The 25,286-nt window shown below is 40.4% G+C and overlaps 1 protein-coding gene across 1 annotated transcript; it reads right to left on the bottom strand.

The window, feature by feature from the left end:
* Positions 1-4,802: 4,802 nt before the first annotated feature.
* Positions 4,803-6,562, bottom strand: LOC148360125 (uncharacterized). Its single transcript, XM_088343853.1, has 3 exons — positions 6,490-6,562; positions 5,632-5,753; positions 4,803-5,553 (listed from the first exon to the last, which is right to left on the bottom strand). The coding sequence occupies exons 1-3, from the start codon at positions 6,560-6,562 to the stop codon at positions 5,035-5,037; spliced, it is 714 nt and encodes a 237-aa protein (XP_088199979.1). The 3' UTR covers positions 4,803-5,034.
* Between the last annotated feature and the right edge of the window lie 18,724 nt (positions 6,563-25,286).

Genomic DNA, 25,286 nt, shown 5'->3' with positions numbered 1-25,286 from the left:
TGTTTGAGGAGTATGTTAGGAGTGACAAGATTGGATAAATTGAGAAATGAAATTGTGAGTGACAGACCTGGAGCAGTAGCGGAACTGAGCAAGCGTGTGGATGAGAGAGGACTCGGTTGGTTTTGACACATGGAGAGGATGGATGAGAAGTGAATTTTGAAGAGGATCTTTAGAGCAGAAATAAATGAAAGGAGACCAAGAGGAAGGCTGCCATTGACGTGGATGGATGGTGTTATGAGTGCTCTGCAGGAAAGAGGTCTAAATCTAATGGAAGTCTTGTTGGTGATAGGAATGAGTGGAGAGGTGTTGTAAAAGGATAGTGGGATGTTTAGACGTGTTCTAAGGGATGGGCAGGGCACCTGTATGATGCAGCAGGGGTAAACCAGTGAAGTGAGTGACATGGCCGCTTTCTTGTGTCCCGTTTCATCTGGAGGAATGAAAGCATGACCAACTTGGGTGCCGAGGTGCTTAACTCGTTTGGGTGTTTGGGCATTTGGGGTGGCCATGGTAAATTGTTTTTGTTTTTTTTTGCTAATTTCTCCTTTTTTCTATGTTTTTGTGTATGTGTATGTGTTTATATTGCTGTCAGTCACCCCTCTCGAGGTAAACGACCAGACCATGACCTGATAGATAGATAGATAGATAGATAGATAGATAGTACGTATAAGTAGTTTACATTTATTTAACCTCTGAAAGTTAAATTGACACATGGCTGGAGATGAAAAAAGCCTCGTTGACTCAGTTGGAGTGGGTTGGAAGGAGATTTTAATTATATTCAACATGATAACAGCATCAGGAAAGGTTTCTTTGGGAATATGTGTATATGATGATGCTATCCCTTTTAGGGGACTATCCCTTAAAACAAAGTTAGCCACAAGTACTTTCCTCCTTCAATAATAAAAGGAGGAATGGACTATCGTAGGGATGGCAAGGGATAGCTCATTTGACTGCTCCCTCGCGGCTAAAAACGTGGCTCCTCTTCACCTTTAAACCTCCCATTTGGATTTATAGCCGTCACATATGAAAATAGACGTCAGATCTCAATAAGGTTTGATTGACGGCCTCTTGCATGATTTGCAACTGTCAATTAGAATTTGTTTGACTGCATGTAAACAAACCTCAGGGCATCTGAAGACAAAACACCTTGATTCGAATTCTGTTGCCACAACAGATCATCGCTCATTCACAGAGCATCCGTATAGATTTTGGAAATATAATACATGCGCATGTCGGCCCGGGTATTAAGACTTTATTTTCATCTCGTCGCTTTCTTGCCTCTGCGTTCCCTGATGTCGGCTCGAGGACATTTTGTTTTTCAGACGGACGGAATAACTTTATTTTTAAGGATTGAATAGAATAGTGTCAGGACCAGAACGGAGACAGGACCCACTTGCGTTGCGTTTCTCACAAGTTTTATTGGAGGAAAGAGAAAGGGCCGCGCCCACGATCCGGTGATCGCTGGACGCGGGAAGCAGGTCGCTCTGAACGCGGAAGTGGATCTTCCGTGGCGAGTGATGGCGGTGTCGGGAACGGAAAAATGGGTCAGTAGCCGGGACAGGAGAGCAAAAACGTGGTCTGGGTCGGAAACGAGTCAAAAGCCAGGAAAGGAGAGTAGACTTGGTCGGGGACAAAAAAGGGGGAATTCCAGGACGGGAGAGTAGACGTGGTCGGGTTCAAAAACGGGTCGAAGCAGGGAGACAGACGGGAGCAAAATACGGGAAAGGTGGGAGTCGGGTTCGAAAAAGGCTTGCCTAGTGTTAACTGAGGTTCGCAGATGGACTGACAAAAGGGGACAGACAGGAGAGGGTACGAGTACTGATCGGGAGCCAATCAGATTCCGAGGCAGTTGCCACCAAAGGAGCGGGTACAGGTATTTATTGTCTTTGATTAACCAAAACGTGGCACTCCACAATGAACAGGTAATAAAATGAAAAGTCTGTTAGGGTAAATAGGCAAAATGTACAGCCTGTAAACTGGCTAAAGTTGTAAATACCGTAAATTCCAGACTATATGCAGCTACATTTTCCCCCAAACTTTCAACCCTGCGGCTTATTCAGTGATGCGGCCAATTTATGTAATTTTTCTAACGGCCGCCAGCGCCGCTCGAGTACAAAAGGTAAGATTTGAACCGGTAGCATATATGCGCCGCGGAAGACTGCAACTTCTTAGCTTGTGCACAAATTAAATTAGCGTAGACAAATCATGATCATGCAGATTGCAAAAAGAAAGGCACATGACGCAACTTTCAAGCTAAACGCAATCGAGCAGTCCGATAAAGAAGGAAACAGAGCTACTGCACGTAAACTTTACTTTGCGAGTGTGTTGCTAGCGTGTTTTTGAATAATGGAGTGTGGGACGACGTCTATATGACAAAGTCTCTTTCCCATACTGAAGAAAGACGACTTAGATGACGTCAGTTATAAGGAGGAAGATGAAGACAGTTTTTTTTAACAGACCCGTTTACTGTGTCGCGAGCGTGTTGCTAGTAGCGTTTTGCTACCCTTCACAGGCACGGTTTGGGATGAAAGTTATAATATTATTATTAAAGCTTTGAAAACTCTCTCGGTGTACCGTCTTTCTTTGTAAATATGTGTAACCATGTATAATATGTATTTGCAACTGTATATTTTTGTAATGTATTTATTTTAGAAACTTATTCTGATATGTTTTGCACGAGCAAGTGAGAAAGAAGGGGCGGGGCAAACGCGGGCTGACGGGAAGTGGAGTAAAGGTGAGACGTGTTTGTGGAAGCGGCCGACAATAGTGGATATTTATTCTTCCCACCCTTACCTTTGGAAATATACACTTTTTTCCTTGGATTACTTTCAACGGGCACCTGGACTCTGCAAGTCTGCATCAAACCTTAAGTCCGGTATCATTTTCCGTTCATTTTGCCGGCTGTGATTTTTGGACTATGTCGGGTATGGGTTAATTTTGTGTTTGTGTTGCATTTTTTCAATGTGGGCGCATGCGGCTAATATAAAGGTGCGGCCTGTGTATGTACAAAATCGGTTTTCCTCCCAAAATGTGGTGGGTGCGGCTTATAATTAGGTGCGCTCTATAGTCCGGAATTTACGGTACATCAAAAAATAGTACAGTACAATGAAAAAACAATGCACATTAGCATCGCTATTGTGAAAAAAAAAGAATACAGAAACAACATATGAATATCTAATTTTTCTATACATAGGGAAGATATGTCAGGTCCTTGTTCAGGTTGCCCTAGGCAAGAAACGGTCTCTGAGCCTGTTAGTCTTTGTTTTAAGGGACCTGTAGCTTCTGCCAGAGGCAGGATGTCAAAAAGTTGGTGGCCGGGGTGAGAGGTGTCCTCAATAATATTAATTCTGCTGTAGTAGTGATACGTTTAAAATGAGGAGAGAAGACATCACTGGATGTCCAACCTGTTCTTTAGTCAAGTCATGTTTATTTGTGACGCCCTTATTCAGAGTCTCAAAGGGCTGCACAGACCACAGATTATTGCAAACCACAAACAAGCATACAAGTGTGTGTATTTAGAAATATAGCTGTCGTGATGCCTAAGTGAAGTCACCTGGGGCAATCGTTTGGCGCGCTGGAGCGCACTTCCTGATTGGCTGATGTTCTCCACTCAAGCGGTCTGCGTCCAGAGATGGACGTCCGGGTATAGTCTTTGTAACCCTGAGTGTTTCTCCAGACTACAAGAAACCCACGACTCCTCTTGCCTGATTCATGCCTGCCTTCCGTTTTTGACCTGTTTCCGTTCCACGTTTTGCGACCTACTCTCCCGCCCCGGCCATCGACATACCCGCTCAGCTGTACCGTCCGTCCACCCGTCGCGAAGCTGCCATTCTGCCCGAAGAGGCTGACGACCGACAAGCGACGACATCCCAAGCCAGCTTCAACAACTCTTTCAAATAAAAGCATTTTTGAAACTACTGCTATTGGATCCGAGAGTCCGTTCTGGTTCATGACAATAGCGGGACCAAAACTGAGTTTATTGTGGTTTATTTAAGTATTGATTGCAAAGTAAAACACACTGATAACAACTTGTCGGGGTTCGTTTTTCAGCTTCCTCTGCCTGCTAACCATTGATTCATGAATCTTCCATTCTTTCGCAGCTGCTTGGTTTCCATGTTCTTCCTCAAAGCGTAGAAATCTACACAACATGGTGGATGAAAGCATTCAATGGAGGGAAAGTGAGGAGTTGGATTTAACTTGTATTTGGGGGAATAACTGTTCAGTCACAGTAGCAAAATACCTTTCCAATTACTATGTACGCCACAGCGTTAACATCCATGAGTAATTCCGCAAACAATGGACGCCGTACGTGTGCATTCACTTAGAAGACGCATAGAAGTCACAGTAGATGGCATACTAGTTGTATTTAGTTGGAAATGTGAACGATCTCACAAAAACATCGGATTTCATCCCAAATGCTTTAAGTCTTACGTATTACTCTGTCATGGAACGGAACGGGACTGTCTTGAAACGGGTCGGGAAGCAGGAAGTAGGAACTCATTTGCGTAGACGATCTGTCACTTCAATTGAGAAAAAAAAGTTGTACAACACACAAACGGACCAAAAACAAAACAAAGCAGGCTCAAATGCAGGCAAAATTACAATCCAGGCATTTCTCAGAATCAAACAGAACTTGCAGGAATCTCTCAGAATGTTACACCAGAGTGCAACAAAGTCCAACAAGCACAACAAGAATAAACAGGTATCAACAAGTTTTCAACAAGGGTAAACAACGATCTGGCAAAGGGCAGTTACAAAGTACCCAAAGGAGTAATCAGGAAATGAAGGTCAGCCGGTGTCAAGGGGCGGGGCCAGCTGGGCGCCATGACAACCGTGCAGGACATTAGGCTCAAAACTGTGACCTCCCAGCCTCAGGGCGGGCACTTAACCCTTAGGCCACCGAGCTGTTCTACATCTGTTGCTAAACAATTTGAAAAAAATCCAATACTTAAGGTCGGGAAACTACGTAAGCTTAACAAGGAAACTTGTCCTTCAATAATGCCATTAAAAACATGTTAAAAAATGGGAATTGAACCATCATGATGAAAACCCATTGCAAGAGAGCAGAGTGAGTTCAATATTCATAGCTAGTAGGCGAGATCCATTGAGATTAGGAAGTAAGTGGTCAAACATGTCCCATCGATATAGAAAAGTGGTGAAGTTGTCCACGTAGGGGATGTTTCCACTCCAACAGTAACCTTTAAGCCAAATGTGGAGATCTTGGACCCTGGAAAAAGAAGTTGTCATAAAACAAGGGGGAACAAAGGGACCCGAGACGACGACCTTCTTTTTTAAGTCCTCTATGAGACGAATGAGGGCGATGTAGGCACTTTTCAGTTTCTTCGACTCCTGCAGTGTATTATCCCGCGTTCCTACGTGAATAACCACGGTGCCGAAATCGGGATGTTGAGCTAGAAGTTGTGGGACGACTTCAGTGATATCTTGAACGAGGGCGTACGGGTGACAGGAAGTGTTACATCTGGGAATCTTCACATGACGGACTGCGGAGGTCCCTACGATCAGGATGCATACCCGGTCCCATGTCCAGAAGCGGTTCTGTTTAAAAAGATTCAAAAACATGATACGTATTTAGACAACTTCGGACTATTTTCGACTCGCGTGGGTGTATCTTACCGGCTGAAGAACATCAATAAGGTCTGCTTGATAGTTTTCAGAGTTTTCAACAAGGGATTCCCAAGGTTGGAATGTGATATATTGATGATGATGAACAAAAGTGTTCCAGCAGTAAGTAAAATCTAAGAAAAAGACAGAAAAAAGGACATTGCCAAATATGAGAATGGTGTACATGGGGGTGGGAGGATCACTTTTAAAATGTAATACAATACAGTTATTAGTTGCCAGTAGAAAAATGTAATCAGTAACGCCAAAAGTATTATAATATTAAAGTAATGAAACTTGATTACTTTTTGATAACTTCATTACCGAATATGCTAATACGTCAAAAACAATCTAAAAATAAAATTGGTCATCTGTGTTTAACATAAATGAACAATGTAACCTTGAAAGAGATTGGAGGAAACCAGGGAAAGGTAGTTGCTTGTAGTCCTACAAAAAAGTTTTTAAATTTTAACCACGTAATGCAGTTTATTAAGCAAAAATATTTGTTTTCTATTTTGCACGACAGACAAGATAGGCTGTTTTAGTTTATCTTATCTTCTTATCACTATATGATTCCTATGTTATTATCAGGTGAGATATCTTAAAAATTTGGGTAAATTAAATTGGTAAACCAATAAAAAAATGTTTTACTAGAAAATCACAATGACCCAGCACTAGTTATTTTCAGTACAGTTCCGGGGGCATCACGGTGGAGGCCCCCGCTCGATACGATACATTTCTTTTAAAAAAAAGAGCCAAAAAAGGAGTTGGTCCTTGGGTATTGGGAGACGGCTCCTGTCGTTCAGTTCAAAGAGCTGTTTCATAGAGCCGTTACGTTCGCAAACCACACAACACTAATATTTTTGGAATTACCTTCGATATCCATGACTTTGAGGTACACCCCGCATTCATTGAGCAGTCGAAGGCCATTGCGATTTTCTTTCATTTCCATACAGAAGAGGCGTGAGACAAAAATGCGAAGCCTTATATTTTCATTGTCCCGGAGAAAATCGACTAACGAACTTGAGCAGTCGGCGCAGGGAGACCAGGATAAGTAACACGTGACTTTGTAGTGGCATTCCCCGTCAAGGGTTTTCAGGTGATCCAGAAAATTTATCTGCAAGAGAGTAGATATCCAATTGAAAAAAAACACTTTGAAAGATATACTATGTTTCTACACAATCACATGTGTCTGTCTGTCTATTTATATATGTATAATATATATATAAATATACAGTGGAACCTCGCTAGTTCGCAGTTCCACTTTTTGCGGGTTCAGAGCTTTGCGGGTCTAAAAAATATACCTTACCTCCTCAATAAAAGCATTTATTGACTTGACGCCATTGAGCGCGAGGTTATGTCAAGTGTGGACACTCTTATTGTGAAGGGGAGGGGGAGGCCCTGACACAATGCTTAGTAATGGTGAGTTACCGCTTCGCTCAGCCCCCCCACCCCTTTAACTCCTCCCACCTCACCCCCTTCTTATGTGGTGCTCAGTTTATCATGGAGGAACTCGGCGACGCGACGTAAATATATTCTCTTCTGTCACATTTCATTTCAAGTTTGACTGATTTACCAAAAGCGAGCGGTTGTTTGTACTACCTAGACACAGCTAATTGTGTGTGGTTTCGTGTATTTGTTGTAAAAGCTGTTCGATGCCGCTAGCTAAAGTATGTTGTAAGAAGGTAGCTCTTTCACTTTCATTAATATGACAACATATTTTACAGGTTTTTTTTTTGTTATGACATGAATTTCATCGTGCCTCTCTGTTAAAGATAGTCATTATAAAGACTCTTTGGTGGCTGTATTTCATAGGTAAAATACAGATATTGTTATAAACTACATCGTGATAGCAGCTGCAAAATACTCACGAGGCTCTCAGTCGGTCGAAACAGAACCTCCGAAACGGTAGGCTTGGTTTATTATACGTCAGTGAAAACAGGAAAAAGGAACACACATGACCACGACTTCACAATAAAAGAATATAAGATTAATAAACGCACAAAAGGTGTAATTACACTCATTATTGAAACGTTACTTTATGTGTGTGTCTGTGTGTGTGTGAGAGGGATTGTTTTTATATTTAGGAATGTAAAAACAAGTTATTTTCATTAGACTGAATTTTGAGAAATGTACATCAAAACGGCCAACTGTACACTCTCTCTACCCGTATTCTATATGGTGTACTGTATACAGGGGGGTATACCTCTATACGTTTCTTTAGGCATTTTTGAAGGGGCGCCGCTACTTTGCGGATTTTCAGTTTTTGCGGGTGGTCTTGGTCCCCATCAACCGCGATAACCGAGGGTTTACTTATAATGTACGTATATATATATATATATATATATATATATATATATATATATATATATATATATATATATCCAGCTATCTAGCTCTATCTAGTTTTAGCAAAAGCAAAGCCAAACTAATTTTTATCAAAAGCCTTATCTAATTTTCTCTCTCTATCTCTCTCTCTACAGTATCTCTATCCAAAATCTCTATTTAGCCTTACCATCTATCTATAACTCTATCCAGCACTATTGTCGATCGTTATTTAGCTCTATTAAAAGCTCTATGCATCTCTTACTACTGTATCTAGCTTTCACTCTCTCTCTCATTCTCGCTCTTGATCTCTCTCTTGCTCTCTCTCTCTCTCTGTCTTGAGTATCTCTATCCATCCATCTCTATTAAGCCTGTCCATCCATCTCTATTAAGCCTTATCTATCTATCTAGACCCCTATCTATCGGGACATCTATCGAGACATCTGTCTTCCTATCTCGACATGGATCTATCTAGACATCTATATATCTAGACATCTATCTAGAGATGTATCTAGACATCTATCTTCCTATCTAGACATCTATCTATCTAGAGATGTATCTAGACATCTAGAAACCTATCTATCGAGACATCTATCTTCCTATCAAGACATCTATCTACCTATCTATCTATCTAGACATCTATCTAGACATCTATCTTCCTATATAGACATCTATCTTCCTATCTAGACATCTGGAAATCTACCTATCTAGAGATCTATCTTCCTATCTAGACATCTGGAAATCTTCCTATCTAGACATCTGGAAATCTACCTATCTAGACATCTATCTTCCCATCTAGACATCTATCTTCCTATCTAGACATCTATCTTCCTATCTAGACATCTGGAAATCTACCTATCTAGACATCTATCTAGAAATCTATCTTCCTATCGAGACATCTATCTTCCTATCCAGACATCCATCTATCTATCTAGACATTTATCTATCTAGACATCTGTCCATCTATCTACCTATCTAGACATCTAGAAACCTATCTATCGAGCCATCTATCTTCCTATCCAGAATTCTATCCATCTATCTATCTAGACATCTATCTAGACATGGATCTATCTAGACATCTATCTTCCTATCTAGACATCTATCTTCCTATCTAGACATCTAGAAATCTACCTATCTAGACATCTATCCATCTATCTAGACATCTATCTAGACATGTGTCTTCCTATCTAGACATGGATCTATCTAGACATCTATCTTCCTATTGAGACATCTATCTATCTAGACATCTATCTAGACATCTAGAAATCTTCCTATCTAGACATGGATCTATCTATCTATCTATCTAGACATCTATCCATCTATCTATCTAGACATCTATCCATCTATCTATTTAGACATCTATCCATCTATCTACCTATCCAGAATTCTATCCATCTATCTATCTAGACATCTATCTAGACATGGATCTATCTAGACATCTATCTTCCTATCTAGACATCTATCTTCCTATCTAGACATCTAGAAATCTACCTATCTAGACATCTATCCATCTATCTAGACATCTATCTAGACATGTGTCTTCCTATCTAGACATGGATCTATCTAGACATCTATCTTCCTATTGAGACATCTATCTATCTAGACATCTATCTAGACATCTAGAAATCTTCCTATCTAGACATGGATCTATCTATCTATCTATCTAGACATCTATCCATCTATCTATCTAGACATCTATCCATCTATCTATTTAGACATCTATCCATCTATCTACCTATCCAGAATTCTATCCATCTATCTATCTAGACATCTATCTAGACATGGATCTATCTAGACATCTATCTTCCTATCTAGACATCTATCTTCCTATCTAGACATCTAGAAATCTACCTATCTAGACATCTATCCATCTATCTAGACATCTATCTAGACATGTGTCTTCCTATCTAGACATGGATCTATCTAGACATCTATCTTCCTATTGAGACATCTATCTATCTAGACATCTATCTAGACATCTAGAAATCTTCCTATCTAGACATGGATCTATCTATCTATCTATCTAGACATCTATCCATCTATCTATCTAGACATCTATCCATCTATCTATTTAGACATCTATCCATCTATCTACCTAGACATCTAGAAATCTATCTATCTAGACATCTATCTAGACATCTAGTCAAGTCAAGTCATATAGCCCTTAATCACAAAAATGTTTCAAAGGACAGCACAGGATTACAATTACACAATTACCTGATCTTAAACCAACATCTAGAAATCTATCTATCTAGACATATATCCAGACAGCTAGAAATCTATCTATCTAGACATCTATTATTTATCTTGTTAGGATATAGGTAACGGGCCCAAAAACCTTGGTGAAAAGTATTATAGAAAACTAATACTTTGATGAATATCTTGTTGATTTATTTTGAAATATCTGGTTAATTTCCCTATAATTTATGAATTCTCTCATTCCATTAACATACAAGTGAGAGAAAACACTCAAAACACCTTGCACTAGATGATGCTTACCGTTTTTACTGTTTCTCCACACTCACCTCTGCGTGAACTTTGACTCCATCCAATGTACTGGAAAAATATCCAACTTTAGGACAATCGCTCGGTCGGTCGCACGATATGTCGAAGCACAAGTACGTTTTCCGTCGCTTGAATTGAATATTGTTGTACTGATATAGAAAAAGACCTCGGCTCAAAATGGTGCTAGGACCGAAACAAAATGAGACTTGTTAATACGTATTAAATCCGTTTCAAACATTCTAAAGTCGGTGTGCCATGCACCCATGTTCGGACCTACCCTGGTTGTGTCATTCTGGAGACGAATTTCAGTTTTTATTGCTTCAGATAACCAACAGCTTCTGGACGTTGCCCCGCAATCCGTGCCGCTTTATACTCCGACACTCACCTAGCTTGTTTGACTAGTTCGAGTTGCCCACTCATTGGCACTAGAGTGAATACCTAATAGAGTAGCGGCTGATGTTTATTGTTTTTTTTTTTTGTTTTTTGTTTTTTTCCCCTTTTTGTGCTTTTACATGGGTATCTATCTCTCTATCAATCAACCTTCATAGGATACACAAATCTTTGTAAATGAATATTTCATTTCTTTCTGGAGTATTTTGCTTTTGCAACAAGCACTCACATAATGAGAAAATTGACTCACGACCAATGTTAAGCTGCGCAATTGCGCACTGCTCGCACATTCTCAGCGCACAAGAAAATCGAGCTAGCGCACAAAAATGAGGGCTAAAAATTACTAATTAGGAAGCGACTGAAGTCAAAGTTACAGTGCATGAAGGTAAAAATACACTGGTTCCCCCGACGTTGTGTCCTAAATGCGGTATTTTGAAGTCGAGTCGAAGTAGAATGAAGTTGAGTAAAGTTAGTAGAGTTTGTCGAGAACCGGCTTCTTCGGCTCGGCTCACTAAAAGGAACCGGCTCTTCAGGTTGTTTTTGCTTCTTTAATCCCAACATGACCAAATATTATGTAAAACCATGCACATAATGACTTAAAAGAAGGGGGAATAGAAGAAAAAAGAAAAAAATACCAAAATGAAAAAGTAATAAAAAGCTGAGAAAAAAAGAAACAAAAGGAAGAGGGAAATAGAAGGAAAATTTAGAAAAAAATTAATAAAAAAGAAAAGAAAGAAACGTAGGAAAAAAGTAAATGGAGAACAAAAAGAAAAAAAGTAACAGCTCGGAAAAAATAAACACAATGAGACTTTTTAAAAAAAAAAAATTAAAAAGTAGAAAAAAAAACACAGAAAAAAGAAGAAAAAGTTTGTGTTGCATTCAAATAATTTCCAATGATATCAAGTGAATCTTGTTGCCAACATTGTACTTCCACTAAAAAATGTGATTAAGTACAGTTCTGTATCTTGCAACCGACTCAATAAGCCCCCAAAAATGTTAGTATTATGCGACAAAATATATCGGGAAAAAAAAAAGAATTGTAAGATCAAACGACGTTTGTAGGCCGTACAACCTTTGCAATAGTACACGAGTCAATTCATTCAAAAGAGAAAAATCATTTTGCATTGCCGGAAACTCAGCAAATTGATTAATTATCTTGCCACACTTGGGATTGCTGTTGCTCACTGTTGTTTCAAACGTTGCTCACCGACTTTCTGTGAACGCTCAGACCCGTAAGGAAAATTACAGGGAAAATTACAGGGAACATTGCTCACGACACAGGTACCTTGCACCAGATGATGCCTATCGTCTTTTATTATTCTTTGCTTTTCTGAATTGGAATCATGTTTTTTTTTTGTTCAGGAACTGAAATGTATGAAGATCTGCAATCATAACAGTTAAAAAAAGCTGCAGGCAACTCACATAATGAAACAAGATTCAAACTGCCGATGTAAGATTTCACCAGAATCAAAACTTAAACAACGTTGTGAATAGAGGCAGAGCAGGGTGTGGAAAACGGGAGGAGGCCTTCTTGAGAAATGAAACTAAGACGGCACAAGCTAGAAAACGTGATGTCATCGTGCTGTTTTTAGGCGCACTTGTCTCTTCGGTGCTCGCAAATGTAATAATTGACTGCAAAAGCAAGGAGTCCATCAAAAAGTTAACCAATGGCAAAAAGTTAAATTCTAGGGGTCATTTTGTAGTTTAGCATTTCACATGGCTTATTCTTCTTAATATTCACCATTTTGCGAGAATAATACCTGTCTTACTGGTCTTCCATTACTCCTTGTTCCTTCCTCCCTTTTCCTCTTATTCTGCTTCATCTCCTCTTTTGTCTCTTATTCCTTCTTCTCTTCTTTTCCTTTTTTTTAATTATACCCAATTTTCCCTCCATGGTGCGCGCGTGCGCAATAGCGCACTGCCCGCACATTCTCAGTGCACAAGAAAATCTAGCCAGCGCAATGTTCCTCTAAGCTGCGGGTGTGCGCAATTGCCCACTTCCCATAGTTTTTCTGCGCACAAGAAAATCTAGCCAGCTCACAAAAATCAGGGCTCGAAATTCCTAATTAAGAAGCTAATTAAGTCAAAGTTACAGTGCATGAAGGTCAAAATACAAGGGTTCCCCTGACGTTGTGTTCTAAATGCGATATTTTGAAGTCAAGCTCGAAGTAGAACGAAGTGGAGTAAAGTCAGTAGAGTTTTTCGAGGACCGGCTTCTTCGGCTCGGCTCACTAAAAGGAACCGGCTCTTTCGGGTCCTAAACGGCTTTTCAGGTTGTTTTTGCTTCTTTCAGTCCTATATGACCAAAAAATATATAAAATTATGCACAAAAAATGACTTAAAGGACGGGGGAATAGAACAAAAAAGAAAAAAATACCAAAATGAAAGTAGTGAAAAGCTGGGAAAAAAAGAAACAAAAGGAGGAGAAAAAAGAAGGAAAAATTCAGAAAAAAAAGAAAAGAAAGAAAAAAAAGGGAAAAAAGTAAATAGAGAACAAAAAGAAAAAAGTAACAGCTAGGAATAAATAAGCACAATACAATGAGATTTTCATTTGAAAGGAATTCAAAAAAAAATTAAAAAAACAGGGAAAAAGAAGAAAAAGTGCATTCAAATAACTTCCAATTATACTAAGTCAATCTTGTTGCCAACATTGAACTTCGACTAAAAAAAATGTAATTAAATACAGTTCTATATCGTGCAACCGACTCAATAAGCCCCCAAAAATGTTAGTATTATGCGGCAAAAGATACCAGGAAAAAAAATGGAAATCTTGTAAAAAAATTGTTGTAAAATCAAATGACGTTTGTAGGCCGTACAACCTTTACAATAATACATGAGTCAATTCATTTAAAAGTGAAATTTTTTTTGCATTGCCGGAAACTCAGCAAAATGTAACGTGATGTCAAGTTTTGGACATGTTTGATAATGACTTAGTTGCCACACTTGGGATTGCTGTTGCCCACTGTTGTTTCAAGCGTTGCTCACCGACTGTGTGAACGCTCAGAACCGTGGAAAATTAGAGGGAACATTGCTTATACCCCATGCTTTTTTTCTTGTATTATTCTTGTTCTTCTTAGTCTTCCTCTCCATTGTTTTTCTCCTACTCTGCCTTCTCATTTCTTGTCTTCTTTCTTTTTGTCATTTGCTTCACTTTCTTGCTCTCTCTTCTGTCATCCTCTTTTCACTCCTATTCCTCTTTCTCTTGTTCTGCCAAGACCAATTGCGTTACGTTCCTCACAAGTTTTATTAAAGGAAAGAGGAATCTGGTGTTCGCTAGGCGCGGGAAGCAAGTCGCTCTCGTACTCTGATTGTGATCCGAATACAGTAATCCCTCGGTTATCGCGGTTAATGGGGACCAAAACCACCCGCGAAAGTGAAAATCCGCGAAGTAGCGACGCGCCTTCAAAAATGTTTAAAAAAATATATATACTTTTTTTTTTTTTTTTTTTTTTATTATACATTTTTTTAATTATTATTTTTTAGACCTGCAAAGCTCTGAACCCGCGAATGTGGAACCATGCTTAAAAAATATATATATATTTTTTATTTTACTTTAATTTTTTTATTCTCATCTCATCTTATCTCATCTCATTAGCTGCACCGCTTATCCTCAGTAGGGTCGCGGGGGGGCTGGAGCCCAACCCAGCAATCATCGGGCAGTGGGCAGGGGACACCCTGAACTGGTTGCCAGCCAATCGCAGGGCACACAGGGACAGACAACTCGCTCGCATATTCACACCTAGGGACAACTTGGACCGGCCAATCCACCTGAAACGTCTTTGGAATCTGGGAGGAAACCGGAGTGCCCGGAAGAAACCCACGCAAGCACGGGGAGAACATACAAACTCCACACAGGAAGTCTGGAGCTGGATTTGAACCCACGCAGGAGGTTCCCATAACTTGAACTGTGCCGCACATGCGCTAACCACTGCGCCGCCATGCTGCCCAATTTATTATTTTTTTTTTTATTATTTTATTTTATTAATATTATTCTTTAGACCTTCCCTTCGAGGCTCTGAACCCACGAACGTTGAACCGCGAAGTAGCGAGGTCTCACTGTACGGAAGTGGATCTTCCGTAACGACGGAAGGACGGAAAAACAGGTCGATAAGCTGGGACAGGAGAGCAAAAACATGGTCAAGATCGTAAACAAGTCGAAAGCCAGGAGAGGAGAGTAGGTATGGTCAAGATCAAAACGGATCATTATTCGGGACAGGGGAGCAGACGTGGTCGCGATCAAAACAGATCATAGCGGGAGACAAACAGGAGCAAAAAACAGGATAGGCAAAAAAGGGCTTGCCGTGTAAAAACAGATTCGCAGACACACCGACAAAAGGGGACTGAGAGGACAGAGTTTAAATACTGACAGGGAGCCAATCTGCAACAAGCTGCAGCTGGTGCCACACGGGTGGGGCCAATCGGGCGCCATGGCAACCGTGACATCTCACTGGTAAACCTACCCAATCACAGCAGACTATTTGAAACACAAATGCGATTTTTTTTAAACAACCTTTGCTTAATCCGTCAGTTTTTTTCCATTAACATTCCAATCATGTCTCTCCTATATACCTCGTGCATATTCATGCCCGCTATCAAAAGCGGAACGTGTTTTGTGTATCGGCACACGGGAACGCGAATGGCACCTCGGGATGGAGGTGTGACATTAACAAGCTGCTGCCCAGGGCCGTCCGCCACAAACTGTCATTCATCACTCGCTGCTCCCCGTAACCCTAAAGTAGTCACGCTTATATGCAAAGTTATTTTTGCACGCCTGCCTCTTATCTCTCCCTGTTTTTTTTTGCTGTCACCAGAGGGAGGACACGTTTCAATGGTCGGCTTTCCGCAAGAGTGCAAAATGGAGGCCGGAATTTTACAGTCCGCCTCGGTGTCTGTTCTCCCGCTGCATGTATAATGCGACACAGCGCCTTACCATCTGCACGGCGCTCTCACAAGTTCACACTTGGGATGTTTGCACGACTAGGAAGGCTGTGAAATGGCGGAGAACGTAACCGTTTGGAATTAGTCGATGCTTGTTGAAACCTAGCTTGATTCAATAAATACTTGGAAAAATATACCGGAAATTCCGGACTATAGAGCGCACCTGATTATAAGCCGCACCTACTACATTTTAAGAGGAAAACCGATTTTGTCCATACACAAGCCGCACCTGTATATAAGCCGCATGCGCCCCACATTAAAAAATGTAACACAAACACAAAATTAACCCAAACCTGACTTCAAGTCCAGCGATTGAAACTGAATGTCCTTCATTAAGGTCCACAGTCCAAAAATCACAGCCGGCAAAATGAACAGAAAATGATACCGTACTTATGGTTTGATGCAGACCTGCAGAGTCCGGGTCACATTGAAAGTAATACAAGGAAAAAAGTGTATATTTCCAAAGGTAAGGGTGGGAAAAATATATCAGATGAACATATTTACTCACGCAACTCGTTTTTCTTTAACCAACTTTTTATCCCCCTCTTCACCTTTTTTTGTCTGTCCCTCACCTTTAGCAGTCCCTACTAAACCCGTCACCCAGCGTTTGTTCCGCCCCTTCTTTTTCATTTACCCGTGCAAAGCATATCAGAATAGGTGTCTAAAATAAACACAATTAAATACATTACAAAAATATACAGTTGCAAATACATATTATACATGGGTTACACATATTTACAAAGAAGACGGTACACCAAGAGAGTTTTCAAAGCTTTAATAATAATAAAATAACTTTCATCCCAAACGGTCCCTCACCTTTAACGGTCCCCACTAAACCCGTCACCCCGCGTTTGTTGCGCCCCTCCTTTTTCATTCACCCGTGCAAAACATATCAGAATAAGTGTCTAAAATAAATACAAATAAATACATTACAAAAATATACAGTCTCAAATACATATTATACATGGGTTACACATATTTACAAAGAAAGACGGTACACCGAGAGAGTTTTCAAAGCTTTAATAATAATAAAATAACTTTCATCCCAAACGGTCCCTCACCTTTAACGGTCCCCACTAAACCCGTCACCCCGCGTTTGTTGCGCCCCTCCTTTTTCATTCACCCGTGCAAAACATATCAGAATAAGTGTCTAAAATAAATACAAATAAATACATTACAAAAATATACAGTCTCAAATACATATTATACATGGGTTACACATATTTACAAAGAAAGACGGTACACCGAGAGAGTTTTCAAAGCTTTAATAATAATAAAATAACTTTCATCCCAAACGGTCCCTCACCTTTAGCGGTCCCCACTAAACCCGTCACCCCGCGTTTGTTCCGCCCCTCCTTTTTCATTCACCAGTGCAAAACATATCAGAATAAGTGTCTAAAATAAATACAAATAAATACATTACAAAAATATACAGTCGCAAATACATATTATACATGGGTTACACATATTTACAAAGAAAGACGGTCAAACCTTTAATAATAATAATAAAACTTTCATCCCAAACGGTGCCTGTGACAGGGCAGTTAATGGTAGCAACACTCGAGCGCCGCTGGGGGCCGTTAGAAAAATTACATAAACTGGCCGCATCACTGAATAAGCCGCAGGGTTGAAAGTAGCGGCTTACAGTCCGAAATTTACGGTATCCCGTTTAAGTTAATGCAGTGTCTTTCAACCAGTGTGCCATGAGACCTTGTCTCGTGTGCCGCAGGAATTTGCCCAATTATATCTTTCCAAAAAATCAGGCCATTATTCAGTATTTTTGCTTTCTTCAGACGAGGAACTGTAATAGTCATCCATATCAGTAGGTGGCAGTAGATTTTCATATACTTTTTATATACTAATTATCTGCTCATGAGGTAGCACACTACATTTAATAACTTAAGTTGTTTAACAAAGCAGTTTAAGATTGTAAAAAATAAAAACATAAATAAAGCACATCATTCTTTCTTATTTTAAGTATTATTTTCTTCTTTTTATATACTAAATATCTGCTTATGAGGTAGTAGTGTGAAATATTTGACATAACTTCATTTTCAAACATTTTCGACGGACACTGAGTTAATGAACACATATGAATCATGTAATATGTAAATATATGATGTAAATGCAATTTATTCATATATTTATTCATTTTAAAAGAATATATATTTTAACCTGTAGTTTGTCTTGTGTTCGTCGTGTACTTTGTCTCGAACAAAACATGACTAAATTAATAAAAAATACATGAAAAAAGGCAAATTACATGACAAAATACACAAGAAAATACTTGACAAAATACTTTCGGAAAACTTGTCGAAACACAAAATTTACAAAAACAAGAAGAAATACAAGACAAAATAAAAAATAAAAATACACAACAAAATAAATGACAAAGTCCAAAACAAAAACACGCCAAATACACAATAAAATAAATGATAAAATACACACAAAAATATAATACTAGATACAAAATAAATTACAAAATATATGACTAAAGACAGGCCAAAATATTCAAGAAAATAAAGGACAAAATATATGACAAAATACATGATAAATTAAATGAAAAAATACAACCCCCAAAAATTACGACAAACTACCCAGCAAAATATATGTCTACAACAACAAAAATGCACAACATGCATGACAAAGTCCAAAATGCCATGATTACTGATGTGACTAAGCTGTGCCCACTCATTTGGCGCCACCCGCCGCGGGTTCTGATTGGCTCTCTGTCACTATTTGAACTCAGTCCTGTCAATCCCCTGTTGTCTGTCCGTCTGCGAACCTCAGTGAATACTAAGCAAGCCTTTTTTCGACCCCGACTCCCACCTTTCCTGGTTTTTGCTCCCGTCTGTCTTCGGCTACGACCTGTTTTGCTCCTGACCACGTCTGTTCTCCCGTCCCAGCTTACGATCTCTTTTTGTTCCCCTGACTACGTCTACTCTCCCGTACTGGCTTAAAACTCTCTTCCGAACCCGACCACGCATTGCTCTCCCAGTCCCGGCTACCGACCCGTTTTTTCCGTCCCTGACACCCCCATCTCTCGCTACGGAACATCCACTTCTGCGTTCGGAGCACAATCCGAGCACGAGAGCGACTTGCTTCCCACGTCCAACGAATACCGGATCGTGGGCGCAGCCCTTTCTCTTTCCTCCAATAAAACTTGTGAGAAAAGTAACGCAATTGGGTCCTGTTTCCGTTCTGGTCCTGACATTTACCATTATATAAATCATTATGAATTGTTTCCCATTTTCTTTCGGCAAACCGGATTAAAAAGCTGCATTTGGCCCTTTTTTGCCCACCTCTCTTCCTAAAATACTAAGCTTTAACATTCAAACCATATGTCCCTTGAGAAAAAAAAATATGTGGGCTGAGCAAGGGTCAAATACAGTACATTACTGCGAGGAATGCTAAATTTGAAAAACACACGACAAGGCAACTGGATCCATTTAAATAAACTGTAGCGTGATCCGATTAGCAACAAATGGAATACATGGCATAAACAAGCTGCACAGACCGGGAAGCAATAAAACTGTAATCTCTGTTCCCTGCAAAAAGGCACGCCTTTCAGACACCCGTGGAAATAAAATACAGCCTTGCTATTTGAAATCAGGTAGACCGGCAGATTATGCGTGTGAATGGCTGGGAAAAAACGTACAAAGTACGTTTATTCTGCATTTTAAGACGTGTACGACGTACAAGAAAATCCGTACGGAAAAACGCAAATTTGTCAATTATGGGTACCATCCGGTATACACTGACTATCACGAAACGGCATATCAATCAAGTCAGATGAGTTCGCCGCGGTAGCCTCTATCTCGGTATGGTTTTTTTCGTTGCGAACGAAGCGAGCGGTTTGATGCTACTGTGCGCATGCGTCTGCCGCCTGGGGATTTCCCATCATGCATCATTCTGTGGTTGTTGTGTAGTGAAAGGAAGTCCGTCTCTTTTTAGAGAACCGGCTTTTTCGGCTCAACTTATTAAAGGGAGCCGGCTCTCAAATGGCTCACTTGCCTTGATGCATTATATTTCGAATAATTATGTTGTATCAGGGGCAGCACGGCGGCGCAGTGGTTAGCGGCACAGTTCTAAGGTCTTGGGATCCTCCTGTGTGGGTTCAAATCCAGCTACCGGACTTACTGTGCGGAGTTTGTATGTTCTCCCCGTGCTTGGGTGGGTTTCCTCCGGGCACTCCAGTTTCCTCCCACATTCCAAAGACATGTATTTCAGGTGGATTGGCCTGTCCAAATTGTCCCTAGGTGTGAATGAGCGAGCGAGTTGTCTGTCCCTGTGTGCCCTGCGATTGGCTGGCAACCAGTTCAGGGTGTCCCCTGCCCACTGCCAGATGATTGCTGGGTTGGGCTCCAGCCCCCCGCGACCCTACTGAGGATGAGCGGTACAGCTGATGAGATGAGATGAAATTATGTTGTATCAAGAAGTTAAGAAAAAAAGGAAGAATAAAAGGAGAAAATGAAAAAAGACAGGTTTGTGGTTATCACTTTAATCCCTTTATACGATCCCAAAACTGTATGTAACATCCCACATGCCCACATTTCTTGTGTAAATATTGTGTAAATTATAACCTTATCTTTTTTGTTCCTTTATCTTCTTTGTTTTCTTTTATCATCACTGTTACATGTGAAACTGGAGTGCCACGCCCAATTTCGTTGTCACAATATGTTGAACCCATTTTGTAACAATGACATTAAAGGTATATTCTATTCTATTTTATTCTAATCAGTATATTACCAACAATAATTTAATGCAGAAAATGAATTCATAATTTGAATAAGAAAATGTGTTATTCCACTTAATTATATTTGCATGTATTTTTTCCTTCTACAGTGAACGTCCAAGCGACTTTATTTTTGAACTTTTTTTATAATAAACTTCATTCATGTCGAGCAACTCAATACCTCACAACAAAATGTTAATTAACAATATATATGATATAACGAAACACATGTACAATATAACATGTTAAACTACATCAAAAAACAGGTTTGAAAAAAAATATGGTGTAAGATTATTTTGTATTTTGAAAGGGAAAATAGGACAGTTTGTAAGAGCATGGAGGTTGACAAGTATGTTGATGACACTATTAAGTGGGGGAATAATTGAAAAGTGCAGAGTGTCTTTGGGCAGCAAGTTAATAATCCCCGCTCATCAATACAGGTCGTGCTTGGCTGGAAACACAACAGAAAAAACGCTTCAGACTTTCATATTTCATCACTTTAAGTACATCAACAGGAGTAGTTCATTCCCCGGGGCTATCACCATCATAAACAAGAGCACAAAGCTGTGATGAAATATATATATTGTCTATGTAGGGAAAAATACGTATTCATTTCTCATTTTTTGACTTATTTTGGAATTTTGTTGCTGCTTATGTTAATGAACGACAGACTAACGAATGAGATCGTTCGTAAGTTGAATTTGTTCGTAAGTTGCTTCAGTGCTATAATTTGTATGGAGTCTATGTTTAAGGTTTAAGTATGTTTAAGACTTGTATAAGTAGCCTGTATTGTGTTGTACTAAAAAAATAGCATTTCATAAAATATGTTCTATAAAGAAAAATGAATTTAACTTAATTTTGGAAGATGCGCTTCAAGAGGTCCTCCACTATGGTAAAAAGTGGCCGAAAAAAAGCGTACCAACCATTTTCTCAACCGCATTAAGCTTCCTTATTCCACTTTCATTTCAAAAGAAACGGCTCGCCTCTTCTTTACACTTTACACCAACCGTATTGAATGGATGCACGAGATATTAAACAATAAAAAGGTCAAAGTTCTTAGCGCGCTGGAGATAATGTCACAAGCTAGAAATGGAGACAAGACCCAATGGCGTTCGTTTTACTCAGTTTTATGGATAAAGAGAGAGCAGTGCTTGCTTCCACGATCCGATGATTGTCGGACATGGGCTGATGCCAGGAACGCGGAAGTGGCACTTCTGTGTCGGGTGAAGATAGTCGTAGGCAGCGGGAAAACTGGTCGATATCCGGGACGGGAGAGCAAGCGCGGTAACGAGTCCAGAAAAGAGGTCGGCAACAGGTGGCAGGAAACAGGGCAAAACAGGTCGATGGCCGGGACGAAGAGCAGGGCAAAAACGGGTCCGGAAACAGGTCGGCAACAGATATCAGGCAGGAGAAAACAGGGCAGGAGGATGTCGAAAGGTACAGAGCTTGCCTAGCTGGGAGCATAGGTTCGCAGAACGGTCTGACGCCAGTAACAGGAAGCCAGGGGGTTTAAAAAGTGGCAGAGAGCCAATCAGCGACCAGGGCTGTTCAGTAATCATGACAGATAAGGTATAGAATGTTTACACACGGACTAGGAAGAGGAACCCGCATTTCTTCTTTGAGGTGGATGCTGGGTGACCTCTCACAGCGCCACCACACACCGGTAGCGGCGGAAAGAAGCACAACAGTAATGTCCTGTACTCGGAAATATGTGCACACAATAAAAAATTTAATTGCCATCAATGTCCGGATATTTTGCGATATCCCGAAAAAAAAGGTTTGTATCTACCAGTTTTTGTAACTCGAATGGTAGTAAGTGGGAAAGCGTCTGTAATGTTTGGATGCTCGTACAACTTAGGCCAATCCAGAAGCACTTTCTTGTCTGTCACGACAAGAACGGAATTAGGACCCAGATGCGTAACGTTAACCACAAAAGGAAGCGGAAGGGCAGCGCCCGCAACCCGGTGCTCGCTGGACGCGGGAAACAAGCCGCTCACAGAATCGGATCGTGTTCCGAATCCGGAAGTGGATCTTCTGGAGTCGGATATCATGGTGTCAAATACGGAATAAATAGGTCGATAGCGGGGGCAGCAAAACGTGGTCGGGATCAAAAATGGGTCGTAAGCCGGGACGGGAGAGCAAACGTGGTCGGGGTCAAAAAACAGGTCGTACCGGGAGACAAACGGGGAGATCAGGAACGGACGGGTGGAAAAACAGGTGCAAAAAGCAGGACCGACATGAGTCGGTATCAAAATGCTTGCCTTGAAGAAGCAAAGGTTTGCTGACAGACTGACAACAGGCGAGTGAAAGGACTGGGCTTAAAAAGGACAGGGAACCAATCAGATAGCCAGCAGCGGTTGGTGCCAAACAAGCGGGCACAGGTGATCCAAATCAATCATCATGACAATAGATTTCAAACGAAATAATACAACAGTGAAACTGCATTTAAAAAATGTCTCCGCATATGTTAAAAAATAAAAAAATTACAAACAAAAAAAAGCTTATTTTAAACAATTTCCTTCCTGAAGCGAAAAATAAAAGAACATATATCTTCAGGCGGCGTTCCATTTTTTTCTGCTCACCTGCTGTGCTGCCAAATAGCCGCAGCATGTACTTACTTATTCTTAAACAATGCTTTCATACATTTAGCGCTCGATCCCATTGCTCCATGCTCATTATCAGTAGCCGATACATTCATTTTGTTCATTTTTTATTGATTCCCTGCTGAGATTGAAGCTCTAGCGCAGCATCCTTGCGATTTCATCTTCCGCATATTTTTTCATAGATTAACTCAAAGATGAAACGTAAAATTCATGAGATTAAAGAAAATAAAAGTCGGCGATGCGAAGAAGCTGTAAATGATTTAACCTCGGCGATCGGTGCGTAGTTTTGGAAGTTTGTTGCCTGATGTAATGAATATGCGACAATGTGTCCTATTGCCAGGGTTGGGTAGGGTTACTTTAACTTGATTACTTTCAATTACTTTTGGATTACTCCAATTTCAAATATGCTAATAAAAGCCAAAATAAACTAAATATGAATAAAATGACTAAATTTTGTGCAGGCTCGGGGAGTCACGGAATACATGGAACGGCAAAAATGATGTTGGCAAGCTGTTTGGATTTATTTTCATTTTGTTTCTGTCGCATTTTATGTTAGTTTTGCCGGCGATCAAAGAGATCAAACCCAGGAGAGAAAGCTTACCACGTGTTGTGAGTCATCATTTTATTCTTATTTAGTTTCTTTTGTCTTTTATTAGCATATTTGGTATTGGAGTAATCCAAAAGTAATTGAAAGTAATCCAGTTAAAGTAACTCTACCCAACCCTGACTATTGCATAGCGTTATCGTCTGAAGTACGATGCGGGGTTGCCGAATATATTCTGGCTAATCTGGCGTTGCATCATTTTAGGCAAAGACAAAACGTGGGAACGAAAGAGAAGGAATAACAATAGCAAAGAAGCTATCAGCAGGACAGCAGGATTCTCAACTTGTATATTGTGTTAAAATTGAATGTTGTTCTGACCTGGAAGAGGAAAATACCAAGCCATAACTTACTTGAAAACCAGTAAGGGATAGAGTAGATATTCAATGTCTTTCTGATCTGGGAGAGTTGAATGTCTTTCGGTAAATAATTGCTGAGTCAACAAAACTAAAAGTCAAGTGAAGTCATGTTTATTTGTATAGCCCTTAGTCACAATGTGTCATGATTACTGATTTGGATCACCTGTGCCCGCTCATTTGGCACCAGCCGCTGCCTAATGAGTTTCCTGTCACTTTTTAAGCCCGGTCCTATCACTCTCCGGTTGTCAGTCCGTCAGCGAACCTCTGTTGTTACAAGGCAAGCATTTTGACCCTGACTCCCGCCTGTCCCGTATTTGCACCCGTTTTTACACCTGTCCGGTCCTGATCTCCCCGTTTGTCTCCGGCTATGACCTGTTTTGATCCCGACCATTCTGTTCTCCCGTCATGGCTTACGACCCGTTTTTTTTCCCGACCACGTTTTTGCTCTCCTGTCCCGGCTATCAATCTGTTTTTCCATCCCTGACACCGCCATCTACCGCTATAGAAGATCCACTTCAGTATTCGGATCCCGATCCGATTGCGAGAGCAACTTGCTTCCGGTGTCCAGCGAGCACCGGATCACGGGCGCTGCCATTCCTCTTTCTATTCAGTAAACTTGTCCAATAAACTTGGGTCCTGATTCTGCTCTGGTCGTGACACAAGGAGTCTCAAAGGGCTGCACAGACTATTGCAAACTACAGACTATTATAACATCACCCCCTGATCTCAAACCTACTCGAGGGCAAGGAAAAACTGCATAATCATGGTATTTGGCATTTTCACATCTAGGGTAACCTACCTGACTGCCTGTGAAAGATGGTGTTGATATTCCATGTTGTTCTGGCCCGGGAGAGTGGAATGTCTTTCTGGGTAAATATGTTGAGATGACAAAAGCAAAAGTGCTGACTCAGCTTTTTGGGGTGTATTTTTTTCCACATCTAGGGTAACCTACCTTACTGTATCTGAAAGATGGTGGTGATATCTAAACTCCCTTTTCTTGGAGGGACGTACGTACATTATTAACAATTAAGGAGTTTTCCCTTGGCCTCTCGTAGGTTTTAGATCAGGGGATGGTGCAATGGTAGTCTGTATAGCCCTTTGAGGCTTTTTGTGTCACGTTTTATGATGGGCCCATGTGTGGGAAGCAGGGGTGCCCGGTATCTATTACCCAAACTAGGACCAAATAAACAAGTGGGCACAAAGCAACTCACAAA

The sequence above is a fragment of the Urocampus carinirostris genome, chromosome 9 (genome assembly GCF_059441175.1).
Source record: "Urocampus carinirostris isolate Australia breed hairy pipefish chromosome 9, RoL_Ucar_1.0, whole genome shotgun sequence".
In the NCBI taxonomy this organism is placed as follows: Eukaryota; Metazoa; Chordata; class Actinopteri; order Syngnathiformes; family Syngnathidae; genus Urocampus; species Urocampus carinirostris.
This window is presented reverse-complemented; position numbering and strand designations above follow the sequence as displayed.

Excerpts from the sequence above, each read along its gene's own strand:
- LOC148360125 (XM_088343853.1), bottom strand. The coding sequence starts at position 6,562 with ATGAAAGAAAATCGCAATGGCCTTCGACTGCTCAATGAATGCGGGGTG. Across the intron at positions 5,754-6,489 it reads CAAAGTCATGGATATCGAAG|ATTTTACTTACTGCTGGAAC; the intron begins GTAATTCCAAAA and ends TCTTTTTCTTAG. Across the intron at positions 5,554-5,631 it reads TTATTGATGTTCTTCAGCCG|AACCGCTTCTGGACATGGGA; the intron begins GTAAGATACACC and ends CTTTTTAAACAG.